Source organism: Saccopteryx bilineata, chromosome 2 (assembly GCF_036850765.1).
Source record: "Saccopteryx bilineata isolate mSacBil1 chromosome 2, mSacBil1_pri_phased_curated, whole genome shotgun sequence".
Classification (NCBI taxonomy): Eukaryota; Metazoa; Chordata; class Mammalia; order Chiroptera; family Emballonuridae; genus Saccopteryx; species Saccopteryx bilineata.
Window position 1 is genome coordinate 394,488,321 of NC_089491.1, and position 19,559 is coordinate 394,507,879.

The 19,559-nt window shown below is 61.2% G+C and overlaps 1 protein-coding gene and 1 long non-coding RNA gene across 2 annotated transcripts in view; both read left to right on the plus strand.

Annotated features, from left to right (window-relative positions):
- LOC136327351 (uncharacterized) overlaps positions 1 to 19,559 on the plus strand; it is a 187,353-nt gene that overhangs the window by 14,520 nt on the left and 153,274 nt on the right. The gene's annotated exons all lie outside the window — the stretch shown is intronic.
- Positions 1 to 19,559, plus strand: part of MAP2K3 (mitogen-activated protein kinase kinase 3) — a 33,551-nt gene that overhangs the window by 6,932 nt on the left and 7,060 nt on the right. Inside the window, exons 2-7 of the mRNA XM_066264501.1 lie at positions 10,877 to 10,943; positions 11,312 to 11,360; positions 12,386 to 12,499; positions 12,794 to 12,913; positions 17,050 to 17,166; positions 18,172 to 18,223. Coding sequence (XP_066120598.1) covers positions 10,877 to 10,943; positions 11,312 to 11,360; positions 12,386 to 12,499; positions 12,794 to 12,913; positions 17,050 to 17,166; positions 18,172 to 18,223 — 519 coding nt within the window. The remainder of the gene's footprint in view (positions 1 to 10,876; positions 10,944 to 11,311; positions 11,361 to 12,385; positions 12,500 to 12,793; positions 12,914 to 17,049; positions 17,167 to 18,171; positions 18,224 to 19,559) is intronic.

Consider the following 19,559-nt stretch of genomic DNA (forward strand, 5'->3'; position numbering starts at 1 on the left):
GGGATCTGAGCTGAGACTGAACTTTCCCAAAAAGGGAAGGACAGATACATGGGAGGCAGCTGGGTCTGCTGGCCTTCGCTGCAAAAACAAAAACAAGACAAAAGAAAACAAAAACACCAAAACTCTGGCTCATTCTATCCTGTGAACCATCCTGATCTGAGTGTGGCCTTCGGTCTCATCCTTCTGTATCTATCTGCTATCCAGTGTCACATTTACACACAGTTAATAATCATCAGCAGTTTGACTACAGGGGGTCCTCGGGTTACAACATAGCCCCTTCCCTGTAACAGTGGTGTAACCCAAATTTTGGTGTAAATCGAAACACACCCTAGCCTAAGTCACTTGCCTCTCCTAACACAGTTGTAAAATCATAATCTAGAACATAAAAACACAACTGAGGCCCAGAAGAAGGAAAAGGACATAAATGTACTGTACTGTACACTGCACTGTAGTAACAGAAAAAAATGACCAAAAAAATGAGTGTAAAAAAAAGTTCCTTACCTTCATTCCTGTAGTCGGCTTGCACCCTGGAAGCTGGGAGAGAGGGACCCACTGGGAGGAGGAAGCTGGAGAGGCAGGAGAACCTGCAGAAGCTGCTGGAATTCCCGGGTCAGGTGAATCAGGGTTGCCTGGGGAACATGCAGGAGAGGCTGGGGATGATTCTACCTGCACGGCAGGTGTTTCCTCCCGAGGAGCACAGGATCTGCTGCAGACCTCTCTACCTTCTTAAAGAGTTGTTCCAGGCTAAGGCATCCACAACAGCTCTGCTGACCTGACTGATATGTCATCGCTGGGGTCCTCAGCCTGAAATTCTGCCAACCCGTCCTCCACCGTAGGAAAACCTTCTGCCAAACCCTTGGTAGTCAATCTCTTGGGTTCTGGCTTTTGTGTAGGAGCCATGATAAGGACCAAAAAGTCACCAAACAAAGCAACACAAATGGAACACTTGTGCTTTTAACCGTCTGTCATGGTGCAGTGAGCTCACTGAGGCTGCCACCTCCCTCACTCACCCCCCACATGACTGCGTGTTCTGCTGTGCACGGCCGAGCCAGTGCACCCACGGGGTTTGCACGCACAGCGCGAACTGAGTAAGCTGAAGCACTCGTGTTCCATTTTTTAAGAAGTTTTTATGGGAGTGAGCGTCGTAAGCTCGAAATGTTGTATGTTGGGACTGTCATAACCCGAGGACCCCCTGTATGTACAAACCGAAAGGACAAGGGTAACTGTTGTGACTGGTATCATTAGCAGGCAGGTAAAGACAGTCCAACAAAATGAACTCTGAGTTCAGTGTCAACCCAGAGAGGGATTCCGACCTTGTTATCTTGGGATAATTCTCTATCTGTAATGTCAGCAGCTTCTTGTCCTACAGGGGCCTTTGATGTCTGTTGTAGGCGAAGGCAAGTGACAGAGGTGGGGTAGATGTCCACGTGTGGTTGGGTGCTTGACAAGGTCCCTTCTGCTGAGATTGGAGAATGTCTTTTATTTGATGTCTTTTCCAAAAACCAAAATCAACCCATGGCAGTCAATGATTTTTAAAGTCTTTGTGTCCTGTGAGCTTGCTCTGAAAAGAGGTGGTTATCTATTTGGTCTTTCTTTCTTTCTTTCTTTCTTTCTTTCTTTCTTTCTTTCTTTCTTTCTTTCTCTCTCTCTCTCTCTCTCTCTCTCTCTCTCTCTTTCCTTCCTCCCTCCCTCCCTCCCTCCCTCCCTCCCTTCCTTCCTTCCTTCCTTCCTTCCTTCCTTCCTTCCTTTTCCTCCCTCCCTCCTTCTCTTTTTTTTTCTTTTTTCTTTTTTGTATTTTTCCAAAGTGAGAAGCGGGGAAGCAGACAGACTGCCCTGTGTGCCCGACCGGGATCCACCCAGCACGCCCACCAGGGGGCGATGCTCTGCCCATCTGGGGCGTTGCTCTATTGCAACCAGAGCCATTCTAGTGCCTGAGGCAGAGGCCACAGAGCCATCCTCAGTGCCCGGGCCTTCTCTGCTCCAGTGGAGCCTTGGCTGCGGGAGGGGAAGAGAGAGACAGAGAGGAAGGAGAGGGGGAGGGGTGGAGAAGCAAATGGGTGCTTCTCCTGTGTGCCCTGGCCAGGAATCGAACCCGGGACTCCTGCATGCCAGGCCGATGCTCTACCACTGAGCAAACCGGCCAGGGCTTCCTTTTTTTGTGTGAGATAGAGATAGAGAGAGAGGTAGGAAGGGAGAGAGATAAGAAGCATCAACTTGTAGTTGTGACTCTTTAGTTGTTCATTGATTGCTTCTCATACGTGCCTTGACCAGAGGGTTCAGGTCAAGCCAGTGACCCCATTGCTCAAGCCAGCAACCTTTGGCCTCATGCCAGTAACATTGGACTTCAAGCCAGCAACCTTTAGGCTCAAGCCAGCAACCATGGGATCTTTATGAAAATCCCGTGCTCAAGCTGGTGACCTTGGGGTTTTGAACCTGGGACCTCGGCATCCCAGGTCAGTGCTCTATCCACTGCACCACTGCCTGGGCAGGGAGTGCCAAGCATTTTATAGGTAGTATCTTATACAACCCTCCTGGTTACCCAGAAACAGGTGTATTTTTCCTCTTCAGATATCACTGAGTTGTATGAGTACATAGGTCTTGAGTGGGAGAATGACTTACCTGGGGTCACATGGGTCTCTCTCAGAAGCTTGGCTTTGTCTTAACAGCCCTAACATGGCTCATTCTCTTTTGAAGATCAAGGCTGTTGCTCTTTCCAGAGTGGGGAGGAAACCAAGGCTCAGAGAGGGGTTAGGCTTGCCCATGGTCACACAGCAGCTCAGGTCTCCTGATGCCAAAGCCCCTTCTTCCTCAATCGCGTTCTGCTGGCCTCTGCCACGTGGCTTGGGGCAGGCTGTCGTGCCCACCGCTGAGGGGTAGGGAGCTAGGATCTGGGGCCTCCCTGGAGACCCACTCGTCCAGTAGTCTGGGACCTGTGTTCGAGTCCTGACTGTGCTGCTGCCCTGGTGTGTGACAGTGGCGAGGCCCCAGGCCTCTGGTCCAGGATCTGCACTGGTCAGTCTCTGAGGCACCGTCCAGTCCTGAGCAGAGGGACCCCAGTAAGCCCACTGCTGCCTTTAGGTGGGGGAGGATGCTGAGTCCAGGACGGGGTTTACGTGGAGTTTCTTTCTTTTTTGTCATTTTATTTAAATTACTTACGGTTCAGCAGCTGGTACCGCGTGTGGTCAGGAATCTCAAGGCTACTAGAAGGCGGCCTGTTGCTCTCCCTGGGCAGCTCTGTGCAAGACCAGCGTCCTCTCCCTCACAAGGCCCGCTGGTCTCCTCCGGCTTCCAGCACCCCTGGACCTGGGCTGCTCTGTGCAGAGACCAGCCTCCTCTCCCTCACAAGGTCTGCTGGTCTCCCCCAGCCTCCAGCGCCCCTGGACCTGGGCTGCTCTGTGCAGAGACCAGCCTCCTCTCCCTCACAAGGTCCGCTGGTCTCCCCCAGCCTCCAGCGCCCCTGGACCTGGGCAGCTCTGTGCAGAGACCAGCCTCCTCTCCCTCACAAGGTCCGCTGGTCTCCTCCAGCCTCCAGCGCCCCTGGACCTGGGCTGCTCTGTGCAGAGACCAGCCTCCTCTCCCTCACGAGGCCCGCTGGTCTCCTCCAGCCTCCAGCGCCCCTGGACCTGGGCTGCTCTGTGCAGAGACCAGCGTCCCCTCCCTCACGAGGTCCGCTGGTCTCCCCCCGGCGCCCCTGGACCTGGGACTTGACTCCCGTCACCGCACAGAGAGAGTTTGCCTCACCATCCTGCTCGGGGCCCCACCAGACCCTTGCCATTCCCGTGCCAGTGTCTTGATTTTACAAAACTCTGGGCCTCAGTGTCCTCATCTGTAACATGGGGACCCCAGTCGTCCCTGCCACTTGGGGCTGCTAAAGGCATTGAATGGAATGTTATTCGGGGCGCAGCACAGGCCCCCTGCACAGCAGGCGCTCCCCAATGTTGGTGGCTCTCTATTCTCTCTGTCTGGTGGGATGAGGTCCTTGAGGTGGGATTTCTGGGGCACCCTGCAGAGCGGCGGCCCTGGCGGCCCACATACCCACTAGCGCTAAGGATGCTGCCATGTGCCGCACAGGCTGGGTGCAGCTTCTCCTTCCTTCCTGTCTCCCCGCCCACACCCCTGCACACTTGTCTCCCCCTCCCCACGCCAGCCTCAGACCAGGCCTCACCTCTGAGAGCTCCCCAGAGGTCCCCAGAGGTCCCCAGAAGTCCCCAGAGGTCCCAGAGCTCCCCAGAGGTCCCTGAGGTCCCCAGAAGTCCCAGAGGTCCCAGAGCTCCCCAGAGGTCCCTGAGGTCCCCAGAAGTCCCCAGAGGTCCCAGAGCTCCCCAGAGGTCCCAGAGCTCCCCAGAGGTCCCCAGAGGTCCCCAGAAGTCCCCAGAGGTCCCAGAGCTCCCCAGAGGTCCCCAGAAGTCCCCAGAGGTCCCTGAGGTCCCCAGAAGTCCCAGAGGTCCCAGAGCTCCCCAGAGGTCCCTGAGGTCCCCAGAAGTCCCAGAGGTCCCTGAGGTCCCCAGAGGTCCCAGAGCTCCCCAGAGGTCCCTGAGCTCCCCAGAGGTCCCTGAGGTCCCCAGAGGTCCCAGAGCTCCCCAGAGGTCCCTGAGGTCCCCAGAAGTCCCCAGAGGTCCCAGAGGTCCCTGAGGTCCCCAGAAGTCCCAGAGGTCCCAGAGCTCCCCAGAGGTCCCAGAGCTCCCCAGAGGTCCCTGAGCTCCCCAGAGGTCCCTGAGGTCCCCAGAGGTCCCAGAGCTCCCCAGAGGTCCCAGAGCTCCCCAGAGGTCCCTGAGGTCCCCAGAGGTCCCTGAGGTCCCCTGCACCACTTCTTTTCTCTTCAGAGCACTTAGCGTGCTTGGAATTCTGCGTAAACACTGTGTACACTGGTTTTGTGAGTCCATTCTCTTGTGGTCAGCTGTTTTTTTTTTGGCTGGGTTTATTCTTGGTTGTGGAGCCTGGATGGTCATGGTGGGTGTGAAGCAGCATCTCTGGCCTCTGTACCCACAGATGCCCAGGAGCATCGCCAGGTTGTGACAGTCAGAGTGTCCTCAGAGGCTGGCACGTGTCCATGGTTAGGGCAGCGTCTGGGAGTCCCGGGCCCCGTCTGCTCATTGCGGAGGGAATGAGTCCCTTGAGGGGGGCAGGCACCAGGAACCCTCCCCGTGGACTTGGCAGAGGAGAGAGGCTCTGAGAGGCGGGAGGCTAAGGGGCTTCCAAGGGCCTCGGAGTCCCAAGCCTGGTCAGCACACAGCTGGGAGGTGAGCGGGCAGGGCCACGGCGCGCTGAGTGCTCCCCACCACCCAGCCTGCGAGGCCTGGCGTGTGCAGGTGCTCAGTGCGGGAGTCCTTGTCTTCTCCCAGGACCTCAGGGAAAGGGGGCTGCAGCACTGGGGGCCCAGCTGGCCTCTGCCTGGGGGAGACAGGTGTGTCCTTGCTGCCTGCCAGGGCTTGACTGCAGCAGCCCCTGTAGCTCCAGAGGGGCCTCTCGGAGGGAGAGAAGCCACGGGCAGGGACTCTGGCCTCAGGCAGACGTGGGCCTGCGTGCCTGTCCTCGCTGCCGCCCGTCAGGGCTCTGGCTTCAGGGGTCTTCGTTTGCTGGGGCTCACGGGGGCTCTGAGCACCCCACCCTGTGGGCCTGGCAGGATGGCTGCAGAGTGGAGGTAAAGCGGGGTCTGCTGCTGATCTAAAAGCCTGTCCCTCCTCTCTTGGGGTGTCGTTTCACCCAGCAGTGTCCTGGGGGTGGGATTGGCCTGGTCGATCTCTCTCTAAGGGACTTCTGTTCCTTAGGACAGAAGTGACCAGCTGAATGGGGTAGGGGCTGGGAGCAGGCGTGGGGAGCCTCCGGACATCTGGTCTCCCAGGTCTATAAAGACAGCATGAGGTCCTTACATGATGGGATTGGATATTTGAGGCCTGCGACTTCTCCGTGGAATCAGAAACCGTGAGAAGCTCTCTAAATATTCCAGAGAAGGGGTGAGAAGAATAAATAGGGAGTGTTGCTTTTGTCATGGGAAACCGTGGGATGGGGCTGAACGGGACGTGGTGTAGGGGCTCCCTTGTGATGGAGGCCCAGCAGGCGGGGTGCGTGGTGAGGAGCGGTCCCACCGCCGACCCTCGTGACTAACCCTGAGAGAGAGCGGCACAGACGAGTTTGTCCAGAATCTTCCCCAGGTCCTGGGACGGGGTGGCTGCAGGTGGCAGGAAGGCCCCTCTCAGGCTCTCTGTTGATGTTCGGTCATTGGAGACACCCGGCCTGTCTCCACCTCTGCTTCCGACCAGGCACTCGCTGTGTGACGCTGGTCAAGTCACACCTCCTCTCTGAGCCCCATGGTACAACAGACTCGAGAACACTCCCCTCCTGGGGCTGCCGAGAGTACTGTCCCCTCCCCGCCTGGGGCCGAGGGCCTGGCCTCATCGAGGGTGCTGTGGGTTTCCAGATGGCTCGCTCTGATCGTCTGCGTGTCGGGCACTGCTGAGGCGTGGCACTGATAACTTCGTGGGACGCACCTGAGGATCCTGGGAGTTCGGCCGTTATCCCCAGTCACAGTGGAGGCCGTGCTGCTCAGAGAGGCTGAGTCACTGTCCCGCGGCACACAGCTTGGAAGTGGCTGAGGCACGATTTGAACGCAGGCTGCCCGGCTCCAGTGTCAGTTTATTTTGCTAGTGCCCCTCAGTCAGTGCAGAATGGTGACCTGTGAGAAGTGACAGGAGAGAAGCTATTGAAACGCAAGGAGAGCCAGTAACAAGGGCTCAGCAGCTGGAGCAATCAGGAAAGCCCCTCCTGTAGGTGAAAGGTGAGGATCATACACCAGCTAGGACAGAGCTGCAGGGAAGAGCATTCTAGGCAGAGGGAACAGAACCTGCAAAGGCCCTCAGTGAGAAAGAAGGTGGCTTATTCCAGAAATGGCGAGTGGGAAGAGATGAAGGCAGGGTGGACAAACTGGTGTGAGTTGTGTCTTAGTCCAGGGTGCCTGTGTTCACTGTCTGTATTGCAGGCCAGTGGCTGGATTCCTGTTCCCTGCCTGTGGGACTGCTGGGAGGCCGGTGTGGGCCAAGGACATGTGGACACCTGGCACTGTGCCTGCCTGAGCTGGGGACCCTGCAAGCTGAGACTGGAAGTCCTGTTGTGGTTTGTGGTGGTGGCCTGTGAAACTCTTTGTTTGTTGTGGTGATGGTCGCCACAGGAGCCTCGCACCTGGACGGCCTGGGCTGCCTGGCTCTCCGGACCCAATGCTGACGTCTGTGGCAAACAGTGGCAGCAGCTGGTGGCCTGTGGCCTATTTCTGGGCTGTCTCCATGGCAGCCTCACCCACTCCCTCCCACAGCTGGCACGGCGGCTCCAGGGAGACCTTGTCACTCCAGATGTTGGGCTGGTGACCCTGTTGGGCAGGAGGGCGAGAAGGCCAGGACCATTCTGCCCCCCGCCAAGGCCGAGGAGGCAAGCAGATGGGAGCTCCCCTTCCCTGAGTGCTGGTGCCTCCCCGTGGTTCTCACTCACCTGAGCTGGCCGCAGGCGAGGCAGCTCCCTGGACAGGCGGGGAGAATGAGGCTCGGTGAGGGGAGGACACCTCACCACATCCTCCAGTCCCAGAGCGGGAGGCGGGTGTGCAGGCTGGGGCCAGAGGAAGGCGGGATGCGGCCGAGAGTGGAGCAGAGCGGAGCAGCCAGGTTATTAACTTTTAACATAAAAGGTTTCGTTTTATAGTTCCAAGAAGTATCAAGTCAAAAATAAAAGTTACCCATAATTCTCATTACTCAGGATGAAATTTTCTACCTCTGTGCAAAGGCTGATAATGACCATGGTGACCGTTTCTGGTCTATTATAGGGCCACCTACTGGTTGCCAGGCCCTGTGCCCAGTGCCTTGCAGATGAGACCTTGCCTACCAGGTGGTTGGGCATTTCTCTGAGGTCTTGTGCAAATTCGGAGCCTGTGGTGCACAGACAGGACGTGGAGCTGGGTCTCAGCCAGGGTGCAGAGCTGACTTCCTCCGGCCGCACATGCCAAATGCAGGATTGGCAGCACTGGCCTGGCAGCGGCCTCCACAAGCTTGCAACCCAGGGCCCTTGTCCCTATCCCAGGGGTCAGTGGTGACATTCGGATCCAGGGGCAGCACGGCAGTGGCCTCTGGAATTGATGGTACTGCGATCCTCGACTTTTCTGTGTTCCTCCTGCTGTGTGGAGCGTGCTGGGGTCAGGGAAACCCGGGGGCCTCGGGCTCCTGATCAGCATGGGGGGCCACAGTGCCTCCTGCTGGGGACATGACAGGTCTGGCCTCTGGCAAGCACCCTGTAGGACGGAACACTACAGGGTGAGCCACTGGCCTGGCCCGTTGGGGTCTCAGAGTTAACAAATCCAGGAGCGCCTCCCAGCCAGATACCTGACTCACTGTGCAATGACTTCACCTGTGAGCCTCAGTTTCCCCAGATCAAGTGAGGCTAAGATCCCCTCCTTAGGGCTGTGGTGGGGCCACATGTGTGACCAGCAGGCTGCTGCTTTGATGGATAGAAACTTCGGAGTGAGACCTCCCCAGCCCCTGCCAGCTCTCCACATCGCCTCTTCTGTAAAACGGGGTGAAGATGTCTCACATGCAGGGTCGTGATTAGGGGACTGAGGCACCCCCAGTGCCAGGGGGCTGGATGGCGGTGCCCAGTGAGTGGAGCCGCTGCTGCTGTTGGTATTACTGTTTGTTGAAACTGTTGTTTCCTGAGGCCGCGGGGTCAGGCGTGGGGCCGGTGGGCGCAGCAGTTCTGATGCGGGCTGATTGTGAATGCTGCTCTAGTGCTTTACTCGGCCACTCTGCAAGGAAGGTTCCTCCCCACACTGCACAGAGGAGGACCCTGGGTCTCAGAGAGGCTGGGGAGCTCCTGAGGTCACTCTGCAAGGAAGGTTCCTCCCCACACTGCACAGAGGAGGACCCTGGGTCTCAGAGAGGCTGGGGAGCTCCTGAGGTCACTCTGCAAGGAAGGTTCCTCCCCACACTGCACAGAGGAGGACCCTGGGTCTCAGAGAGGCTGGGGAGCTCCTGAGGCCACTCTGCAAGGAAGGTTCCTCCCCACACTGCACAGAGGAGGACCCTGGGTCTCAGAGAGGCTGGAGAGCTCCTGAGGCCACTCTGCAAGGAAGGTTCCTCCCCACACTGCACAGAGGAGGACCCTGGGTCTCAGAGAGGCTGGGGAGCTCCTGAGGTCACTCTGCAAGGAAGGTTCCTCCCCACACTGCACAGAGGAGGACCCTGGGTCTCAGAGAGGCTGGGGAGCTCCTGAGGCCACTCTGCAAGGAAGGTTCCTCCCCACACTGCACAGAGGAGGACCCTGGGTCTCAGAGAGGCTGGAGAGCTCCTGAGGCCACTCTGCAAGGAAGGTTCCTCCCCACACTGCACAGAGGAGGACCCTGGGTCTCAGAGAGGCTGGGGAGCTCCTGAGGTCACTCTGCAAGGAAGGTTCCTCCCCTCACTGCACAGAGGAGGACCCTGGGTCTCAGAGAGGCTGGGGAGCTCCTGAGGCCACTCTGCAAGGAAGGTTCCTCCCCACACTGCACAGAGGAGGACACTGGGTCTCAGAGAGGCTGGGGAGCTCCTGAGGTCACCAGCCTGTCAGGGGCAAAGGTGGGATTTGAACTTGGAGTCGAGAGAGCACATGCTTTTGGCCTGGCACCCGGAGGCCCGTGAGGTGGCTCCTTTGGAGAGACTGCTGTGCTCTGCCCACCTATCCCGGTGCAAACACTGGGCCCCATCCCTCCCGGGGCTGTCAGAAGCTCTGAGGACAGCTGGGCCCAGGCCTTGTCTTCCCAGTGGCGTTGACAACCCCGTCCCGCCACTCAGCAGTGGTGCCAGGCGGCCTGGGCACAGGGGCCCCCGTGCCAGGCCCATAGGGGAGGCTCGGAGGCTGCACAGCGGACGTGGCCGAGGCTGAACTTGAACCTGGCTGAGAGGTGGCCTCGGGGGCGTCTCCCTCTACTCCATGCACAGCCCTGGGAGGGGGCGGCTGAGCCTCCTGTGGTGCTCAGTCCCCGGGGGCTGGAGCGTCAGCCCGGGTGGTGTACTGGGGGGGCATGGAGGGCAGAGCAGGGGCAGAGCTGGGCAGGGAAGCAGGAAGGGCTGTCCTGCAGGAGCAGGCACGGGGGCATCTGCTTCTGCTGTAGGTGGTCTTAGAGAGCCATGGTCGAGTCCCAGCTCTGCCACCCACGTGTTCAGTGACCTGGGCAAGTCACTGCCCCTCTGAGGAAAATGGAGCCTGTAATCTGGGTGCCTGGGAGCAGGAGGTGTGGACTCAAGTCAGCCTTGCTCCTCACCAGTGGGCTCCCTGATGTCTCCTGCCGAACCTTGTTTTCCTGCCTGTAATATGACATTGCACCTTCAAAGGGTGTCTCTAATTAAAGCTCCCTCTGCCGTGCCAGACCAGCCCTGCCCAGGGCTCCAGAATGCTGAGTCTTCTTCAGCGCCAGACGCAGGCCGGGACCCAGCCACACTCAGCTAGTTTGAGAGGCGTGGAGCTCAACCGCGCTGGGGCTCAGGAGGGCCAAGCCCTCACCCGTCCTTAGGGGTGAGGGTGAGAGAGGTGCTGCTGGGGGCTCAGGCCCACCCGGCCCCCTGATGAGGGGAGGGGCAGCAAAGGCAAGAACTGCGAGGGTGGGAGAGAAGCAGGCACTGAACTTGCTCCCAGCCTGCATCTGCTGCAGGGTTCCCGGCCACCCCTGAGGTGGCGTTAACGGTCTAAGGTGACCGACGGGGAAACTGAGGCTCAGAGAAAGGGTGAGCAGCAGGGCTGGGCCCTGAGAGCAGGTCCGCCCCCACCAGGGTTAGCTCCACAGTGGGGAGGTGCCTGTATCGGGGTCGTCAGAACAAAGCCCTGCAGACTGAGGTGTTCATAGCAACTTACCACCTCCCCCTTCTAGGAAAATCCAAGAGGAAGAAGGATTTACGGATATCCTGTGTGTCCAAGCCGCCCGTGCCCAACCCCACGTGAGTCTGCCTCGTCTTTCCCCTGGCCCGGCCTGGAGGGGCTCCCTGGAGGGCCCCGTGGATGGGAGCAGGCGGGGCGGGGTGGGGTGGGGGCCTTGTGCTGCAGGCGGAGCTTCCTGTGCGCGGGCCAGGCGGTGGCCGTAGGCCTCGCAGGCACCTATGTCTGGCTGTCCCCCTTTTCCACCCCCGTCTCGGGTGGGAAGGCAAGGCCGCCTGCACACGGCCCAGAAGAGGCTCGGTAACTGCGGTGAGGAGGGCCGCCTCCCGAGACAGGACGTCCCTCTGGCCCGGTGCCAGGCTGGCGTGCCCCTCTCCCGGGGCAGGGCGGGGTTCTCAGGGGCTCATAGGGTCTGTTTTACCCCCGGCAGGCCCCCCAGGAACCTCGACTCTCGGACCTTCATCACCATTGGAGACAGGGTAGGTGCTGGCTGCAGCCTGGCTGGGCTGTCACATCTTTCATCTGACATTAGGCCTGAGCCCACCCTGTAGGGCCACTAGGAGGTGGCTGTAGGTGCCAGACAGACCTGGGCTTTGCAGACGAGCCTCGCTCCCCTCCCTGAGCTGGCTGTTTGGCTCTGGGCCCCCTGGTCTGATCTTCCCATCTGGAATGGGGACAGTGGCCTGCTTCACAGACCCTGGGGAGTTTCCTGACCTCAGAGCCGGTCTCCACTTCACCTGTGGAAACAGTGTGTGGAGTGAGCGTGCTGACTCCTGGCCCTGCCCTCGGGGCCGTGCCTGGGAGCCTGCAGTCCACATGCACCTCCCGTGGCCTGGGCAGCAGGGACGGAGGGCCTGTCTGAGGGACCACACTGAACCCACTGGACCTGCTGAGCGCTCAGGCAGAGCTCAGTCTGGAGGCCTCTCCTTGGCTGACAGCCTCTCTGAGGCTTATTTCCCTTCCCGACACCTGTTACTGTTTGATGTCCGGTTCATCGACTTGCTTATTCCTTTTCTGTCTGCCTCTCACAATAGCGGGCGAGGGAGACCAGGTGGCCCTGCGCCACACTTCTCACTGTAAGGGCAAGGCCTTTGTTCTGCTCTGTCTGTGGTGCCCAAGACGGACTCACCCAGTCGGGGCTCAGTCAATACTGACTGAATGGATGACTCAGTCTACCCACCTGAGTGGAGGGCAAGAGGGAGAGGGCATCTCTTGAGCTCCCTGTGCCCAAGGGATGGTGGGGACGCCCAGGGGCTGAGCATTTCACTGACTATCTGATGTCCACCTGGCAGCAGCTGTGGGTATTGGTGCTGGGCCCGCTTTATGGGGGGTGATGTGAAGCTCAGAGAAGTCCATGACTCGTGCCAGGTCACACAGAGCAGCGGTGGGGCAGGATTTGAGCTCAGGTCCGACTGGCTGGCTGTCCCCTGCTGTCTCCCCTGAATGACGTGAGGGGCTGTCCTAACTTCTGGCCACCAACCTTCTCTCTTTTCTGTCCCTCGAGAACTTTGAGGTGGAGGCCGATGACCTGGTGACCATCTCGGAGCTGGGGCGTGGAGCCTACGGGGTGGTGGAGAAGGTGCGGCACGCCCAGAGCGGCACCATCATGGCTGTTAAGGTGAGCGGGTCCTGCCCTGCCAGGGAGCACGGGGCCACGGGTCCTGCCCTGCCAGGGAGCACGGGGCCACGGGTCCTGCCCTGCCAGGGAGCAGGGGGCCACAGACGCCCAGGGCTGAGCCTGCCTCACCCTCGAGGGAGGGATGGTGGGGACGCCCAGGGGCTGGGCCTGCCTCGCCCTCTCGGGAGGGGTGGCGGGGACGCCCAGGGGCTGAGCCTGCCTCACCCTCCCGGGAGGGATGGCGGGTGCTCGCCGCCTGCCGCGTGGCCCTTGACTGCGCCCTCTCACCTGCAGCGGATCCGGGCCACCGTGAACTCACAGGAGCAGAAGCGTCTGCTCATGGACTTGGATGTCAACATGCGCACTGTGGATTGCTTCTACACTGTCACCTTCTACGGGGCCCTCTTCAGAGAGGTGCGGCCTTGGCAGGAGGGGGGCCGGGGGTGCTGGACGAGGGGCTGGGAGCTCAGACCACTCTGCCCTCACCTTTCATCTGCACACCTGCCCCTCCACCTAGCCTGCAGCCTACTTTTGATCCTTCCAGGCCCCCAGAAGACACTCATTGAGTGCCCTTGTGTGCCAGGTGCTGGGCACAGGAAGGACACAGACCCAGCCTACTTGTGAGAGGGGCCTCTGGAGAGCTCAGGCCCAGGAGCCAGGCTTCCTGGCTAATTTACTTCCTGCCTCCGTTTCCTTGTCAATGAAATGGGAACAGTAATTGTACCCACCTCCCACGGTTGTCATGAAGAGGAAATGATGTGGCTCAGGGCCTGGCACTCAGTGAGGATGCCACAAGGCTGTGTGACCACCTGCCTTACCAGCGTCCTGGCCAGTAGCGTGGGGCTCCGGGCAGGGGCAGTGTGGAGGTGTGTGGAGATGTGGTTCTGGGCCGACGGGAAGGATTGGATGGAGGAGAGGAATCGGTGAAGCCAAGGGCGTGGGGCCCGTGCGGCTGGAAGGAGGGCCCCTGCTGGACGGTGTGAAGGGCTGGTGAGGGGTGTGAGTGAGGCCAGGGCCCAGGTGGTTTGCAAAGGTGATTCACCACCTGGAGTCCAGGGGCGAGGTCAGGCCTCTCCTTGCCTGGCTTCTCTCTCTGAGCACCTGTGGGTCCCTGAGCTTGCTGGTCGTGCCAGACCCAGTTGTGGGTCCGTATCTCACATCTGCTCGTCTGATCGGATGAGCACCCACTGTGTGCTGGGTTTAGGGACAGACACACACCCAGGCCTCGTCGGATGCTGGGTCAGAGCTGGCAGGGAGGCCCAGGGGCCTGTGGGTACCCCAAGGAGATGCTCACCCAGCCTTCTCATGAGGCTGTCCTGAAGGACACAGGAGTTGCTGGGGGAACAGGTGGGGGAGGCCAGGACCGTCTGCCACGGTCAGAGTTGGGGTGAGCCTTGTGTGTGGGGGCCTTGGGGCCGTTGGGCTGACGCAGGACAGCCCTGCCCAGCTGGGTCGTGGAGCTGAGCTGTAGTCAGATCCCAGAGGTTCCTGTCATAGGGACAGTCAGGTGTGTGTTTGAGTCACTCCTCCCTGGAAATGACCATGGAAGGAAGGGTCAGGTAGGGGAGACTGAGGTGAGGGCTGGGGGCGGCTGGCGTGGGCCTCGGCAGTGGAGGTGAGCCTGGAAGGTCGAGAGGTGGGTCAGGCAGGGGAGACCAAGGTGAGACTGGGGGCGGCTAGCATGGGCCTTGGCAGTGGAGGTGAGCCTGGAAGGTCGAGAGGTGGGTCAGGCAGGGGAGACCGAGGTGAGACTGGGGGCGGCTAGCGTGGGCCTTGGCAGTGGAGGTGAGCCTGGAAGGTCGAGAGGGTGGGTCAGGCAGGGGAGACCGAGGTGAGGGCTGGGGGCGGCTGGCGTGGGCCTCGGCAGTGGAGGTCAGCCTGGAAGGTCGAGAGGGTGGGTCAGGCAGGGGAGACCGAGGTGAGACTGGGGGTGGCTGGCGTGGGCCTCGGCAGTGGAGGTCAGCCTGGAAGGTCGAGAGGGTGGGTCAGGCAGGGGAGACCGAGGTGAGGGCTGGGGGCGGCTGGCGTGGGCCTCGGCAGTGGAGGTCAGCCTGGAAGGTCGAGAGGGTGGGTCAGGCAGGGGAGACCGAGGTGAGACTGGGGGTGGCTGGCGTGGGCCTTGGCAGTGGAGGTGAGCCTGGAAGGTCGAGAGGGTGGGTCAGGCAGGGGAGACCGAGGTGAGGGCTGGGGGCGGCTGGCGTGGGCCTCGGCAGTGGAGGTCAGCCTGGAAGGTCGAGAGGGTGGGTCAGGCAGGGGAGACCGAGGTGAGAGTGGGGGTGGCTGGCGTGGGCCTTGGCAGTGGAGGTGAGCCTGGAAGGTCGAGAGAGTGGGTCAGGCAGGGGAGACCGAGGTGAGGGCTGGGGGCGGCTGGCGTGGGCCTCGGCAGTGGAGGTCAGCCTGGAAGGTCGAGAGGGTGGGTCAGGCAGGGGAGACCGAGGTGAGACTGGGGGTGGCTGGCGTGGGCCTTGGCAGTGGAGGTCAGCCTGGAAGGTCGAGAGGGTGGGTCAGGCAGGGGAGACCGAGGTGAGGGCTGGGGGCGGCTGGCGTGGGCCTCGGCAGTGGAGGTCAGCCTGGAAGGTCGAGAGGTGGGTCAGGCAGGGGAGACCAAGGTGAGACTGGGGGTGGCTGGCGTGGGCCTCGGCAGTGGAGGTCAGCCTGGAAGGTCGAGAGGGTGGGTCAGGCAGGGGAGACCAAGGTGAGACTGGGGGTGGCTGGCGTGGGCCTTGGCAGTGGAGGTCAGCCTGGAAGGTCGAGAGGGTGGGTCAGGCAGGGGAGACCGAGGTGAGGGCTGGGGGCGGCTGGCGTGGGCCTCGGCAGTGGAGGTGAGCCTGGAAGGTCGAGAGGTGGGTCAGGCAGGGGAGACCGAGGTGAGACTGGGGGCGGCTAGCGTGGGCCTTGGCAGTGGACGTGAGCCTGGAAGGTCGAGAGGGTGGGTCAGGCAGGGGAGACCGAGGTGAGGGCTGGGGGCGGCTGGCGTGGGCCTCGGCAGTGGAGGTCAGCCTGGAAGGTCGAGAGGGTGGGTCAGGCAGGGGAGACCGAGGTGAGACTGGGGGTGGCTGGCGTGGGCCTCGGCAGTGGAGGTCAGCCTGGAAGGTCGAGAGGTGGGTCAGGCAGGGGAGACCGAGGTGAGACTGGGGGCGGCTCTGGCGTGGGCCTCGGCAGTGGAGGTCAGCCTGGAAGGTCGAGAGGTGGGTCAGGCAGGGGAGACCGAGGTGAGACTGGGGGTGGCTGGCGTGGGCCTCGGCAGTGGAGGTCAGCCTGGAAGGTCGAGAGGTGGGTCAGGCAGGGGAGACCGAGGTGAGACTGGGGGCGGCTCTGGCGTGGGCCTCGGCAGTGGAGGTCAGCCTGGAAGGTCGAGAGGTGGGTCAGGCAGGGGAGACCGAGGTGAGACTGGGGGCGGCTAGCGTGGGCCTCGGCAGTGGAGGTCAGCCTGGAAGGTCGAGAGGGTGGGTCAGGCAGGGGAGACCAAGGTGAGACTGGGGGTGGCTGGCGTGGGCCTTGGCAGTGGAGGTCAGCCTGGAAGGTCGAGAGGTGGGTCAGGCAGGGGAGACCGAGGTGAGACTGGGGGCGGCTAGCGTGGGCCTTGGCAGTGGACGTGAGCCTGGAAGGTCGAGAGGGTGGGTCAGGCAGGGGAGACCAAGGTGAGACTGGGGGTGGCTGGCGTGGGCCTTGGCAGTGGAGGTCAGCCTGGAAGGTCGAGAGGTGGGTCAGGCAGGGGAGACCGAGGTGAGACTGGGGGCGGCTAGCGTGGGCCTTGGCAGTGGACGTGAGCCTGGAAGGTCGAGAGGGTGGGTCAGGCAGGGGAGACCAAGGTGAGACTGGGGGTGGCTGGCGTGGGCCTTGGCAGTGGAGGTCAGCCTGGAAGGTCGAGAGGTGGGTCAGGCAGGGGAGACCGAGGTGAGACTGGGGGCGGCTGGCGTGGGCCTCGGCAGTGGAGGTGAGCCTGGAAGGTCGAGAGGTGGGTCAGGCAGGGGAGACCGAGGTGAGGGCTGGGGGCGGCTGGCGTGGGCCTCGGCAGTGGAGGTCAGCCTGGAAGGTCGAGAGGGTGGGTCAGGCAGGGGAGACCGAGGTGAGGGCTGGGGGCGGCTGGCGTGGGCCTCGGCAGTGGAGGTCAGCCTGGAAGGTCGAGAGGGTGGGTCAGGCAGGGGAGACCGAGGTGAGACTGGGGGTGGCTGGCGTGGGCCTTGGCAGTGGAGGTGAGCCTGGAAGGTCGAGAGGGTGGGTCAGGCAGGGGAGACCGAGGTGAGACTGGGGGTGGCTGGCGTGGGCCTCGGCAGTGGAGGTCAGCCTGGAAGGTCGAGAGGTGGGTCAGGCAGGGGAGACCGAGGTGAGACTGGGGGCGGCTGGCGTGGGCCTCGGCAGTGGAGGTCAGCCTGGAAGGTCGAGAGGGTGGGTCGGGACTGGGAGGCAGGAGGGGCGGAGCTGGGGGCTCAGTAGAGCTCTGAGCGGAGGGGCAGGCGCTTGTGTCTGCCAGAGGCCCGGCTGGGACAGGCCCTCGGCACAGCCGCAGCACCAGGCGGCCCGAGCTGACCTCCGGGCATCGCCCACAGGGAGACGTGTGGATCTGCATGGAGCTCATGGACACATCCCTGGACAAGTTCTACCGGAAGGTGCTTGATAAAAACATGACGATTCCAGAGGACATTCTCGGGGAGATTGCTGTGTCTGTAAGTGGTCTCAAGCCTGGTGGGGTTGGGAGTTCCAGGTGCACAGCAGAGGCCCCAGCTGACCCCCGCAGGCGCAAAGCCCAGTCTGATGGTGGTATCGTGGGCAGAGCTGGGCCCCAGTGTGGCCCTTAACCGGGGCAACTTCCCACCAGGGGCCCAACTCCTCAGCCCTGGACCAGAGCCTTTTTGCTGAGAGACCCTGTGGCCCAGGGCTCCCAGAGCCACACAGATCTGGCAGCTCCTGGTGCACAACTCCCGGGCTTCCCAGACCGTTTTGAAAAGGACTTAGTATTGACAACTCCCTGGTGCTGGAAGGCCCCGAGGCAGGCAGCTCCGAGAGGTGTGAGTTAAGTTGGGGGAAAGGTTAGCACCCCAAAGTTTGCTTTTTGAGGTTGAATGTTGCTCTGGAGGGCAGCAGCACTGGGCTCGAACATCCCAGCAGCCAGAGGAAGAAGAAGATGGGTAAACCCTCGATTTTTCATTCTGGCTGCACCTGGGACCATGTAAAACATACCCACGCCTGGGTATTGGGTAAAACCATTGGGCTGATTGCCCAGGCTGCCACTGTGTCTTCCTGAGGCGAATAGTTCAAGCAGGCCGTCCACCATCTCTGCTGAGGGAGGCGCGAGGAGCCAGGGAGACTGTAGGAAGGCTGGGTTTTCCCCAAGAGCCTGGTGGAGGGGGGGTGGCCCCCCGAGGGGTCCCAAGCCCAGGGTTCTACAGGGGTTTCCCGGACATCATTTCCCTGGTAAATACGTGAGCCCAAGACCCTGGCCCACTTGGCCGGGTGGGAGGGAAGCAGAAGGCCAGGTATGTCTGTACCAAGGTTGCCAGGTCTCTGACGCAGAGGCTGGGGTGTGGGCGGGAGCCGGGGTTACTGAGGGGCCCGGGTTGGACGTGGGCGAGACGGACGGATGGACACAGGTGGAGGCGGGTCTTGCCGCCCTGTCATTGTTGATGCAGCCAGAAGTGACATCAGTTCTGTTTCTCTGTCCTGCATGCCAGATCGTGAGGGCGCTGGAGCACCTGCACAGCAAGCTGTCTGTGATCCACAGAGGTCAGTGCCCGTTGCCGCCCTCAGCGAGGGGCCCGCGGGCTGCTCACGCGCATGGTCTCACCCGGTCCAGGGAGGCGGGTGGACTCTCTTCCTCTTCAGGACGAGCCAGCTGGGGCTCAGATAGGTGATAGGCAGGGATGTGCTTGGTGGGGCCAGGGGTGGAGCCTACTTCCCAGTCTAGGCCACTCTCCACTTCTAACCGTTTCCCTTGACCGCTAGCCCAGACCAGACCCCTCCCACTGGCCACCTCCCCTTGGTACTCAGAGAGAGGCCTGTCTGGGCCTTTCCCCTGGGAAGGCTGACGGATTCTGTGTTGTTTGCACAGATCTGTAGTTACTGTTTGATGACTCTGTCCGGAGTTCACACCCGTGGAACCCCACCCCTAGTAAGATGCAGTGTGTTTCTACCCTGCACCCCTCCCTGGAAAGTTCTCTCGGCCCTTCCTGGCTGGTGCCTGCACCCCTCGTCCCCCACACTGCTCCTCCGGTTTTCCCCACGGCAGATTGGTTCTTCTTGTTCTTGAACTCCATATAGATGGACTCCCCTGCACGTGCCCTGCCCAGCCTCTTTGACTTACCTGCAGCCCCTGAGACCCACCCAGGTTGTGAAGTCACAGCACCTTCCTTTCTGTGATTCCTAGTGGCCCTTTTACCCTGACACACTGCTTTTCACGAAGCTAATTAGACTGAACCCCTCAGTGGCCATCCCAGCCCCCACACCCAGCTGACCAGTGCTGGCAGTTCAGTGTGGAAACTGCCAGACCTTTCTCTGTTCTTCTCTGTGCTGTGCGCACGCCCCCTTAGAAAGCACATGGAGGTGTGTGTTGTGTGCGCACATTTGCTGGAAGGTTCCCTGACCTGCAGCCTGCTCCGTGTCAGTCTCACGTCCCGGCATGTGTCCTCATGCAGACCTGCCTCCTGGTTTTAGCTGCTGCCCTCTGCTTCCTGTTCGAACCTGCTGACCTCTCGGCATGGGCACGAGGGCGTTTCTGGGTCTTGCCCTGTCAGTGATGAGCCCCCCACCCCAGCCTGGGGAGACCCCAGAGCTAGAGGTTGTGCGGGGAAGTGGGAGTCAAGGCCCAGCCAGGAGGCTGCACAGCCAGGACAGGCTTGCTCCTCTGGGCCTCGTGGCCGGCGTGCTAATGTTGGCACCAGGACACCATCCTGGGTGAAGCAGTGAAGCCCTGACTTCCTTCTCCACGTGGGGCTGGCGGCTGGAGCACGTCCTCACTGTGTCATCACCAGCATGTGGCCCTGGCAGCATCTGTCCCGCTGGTTGGGGCACGGGGGTGGCCTGCTGCCCTCCAGCCAGGGCTCCGGCCACTGGAAAGGCCTGT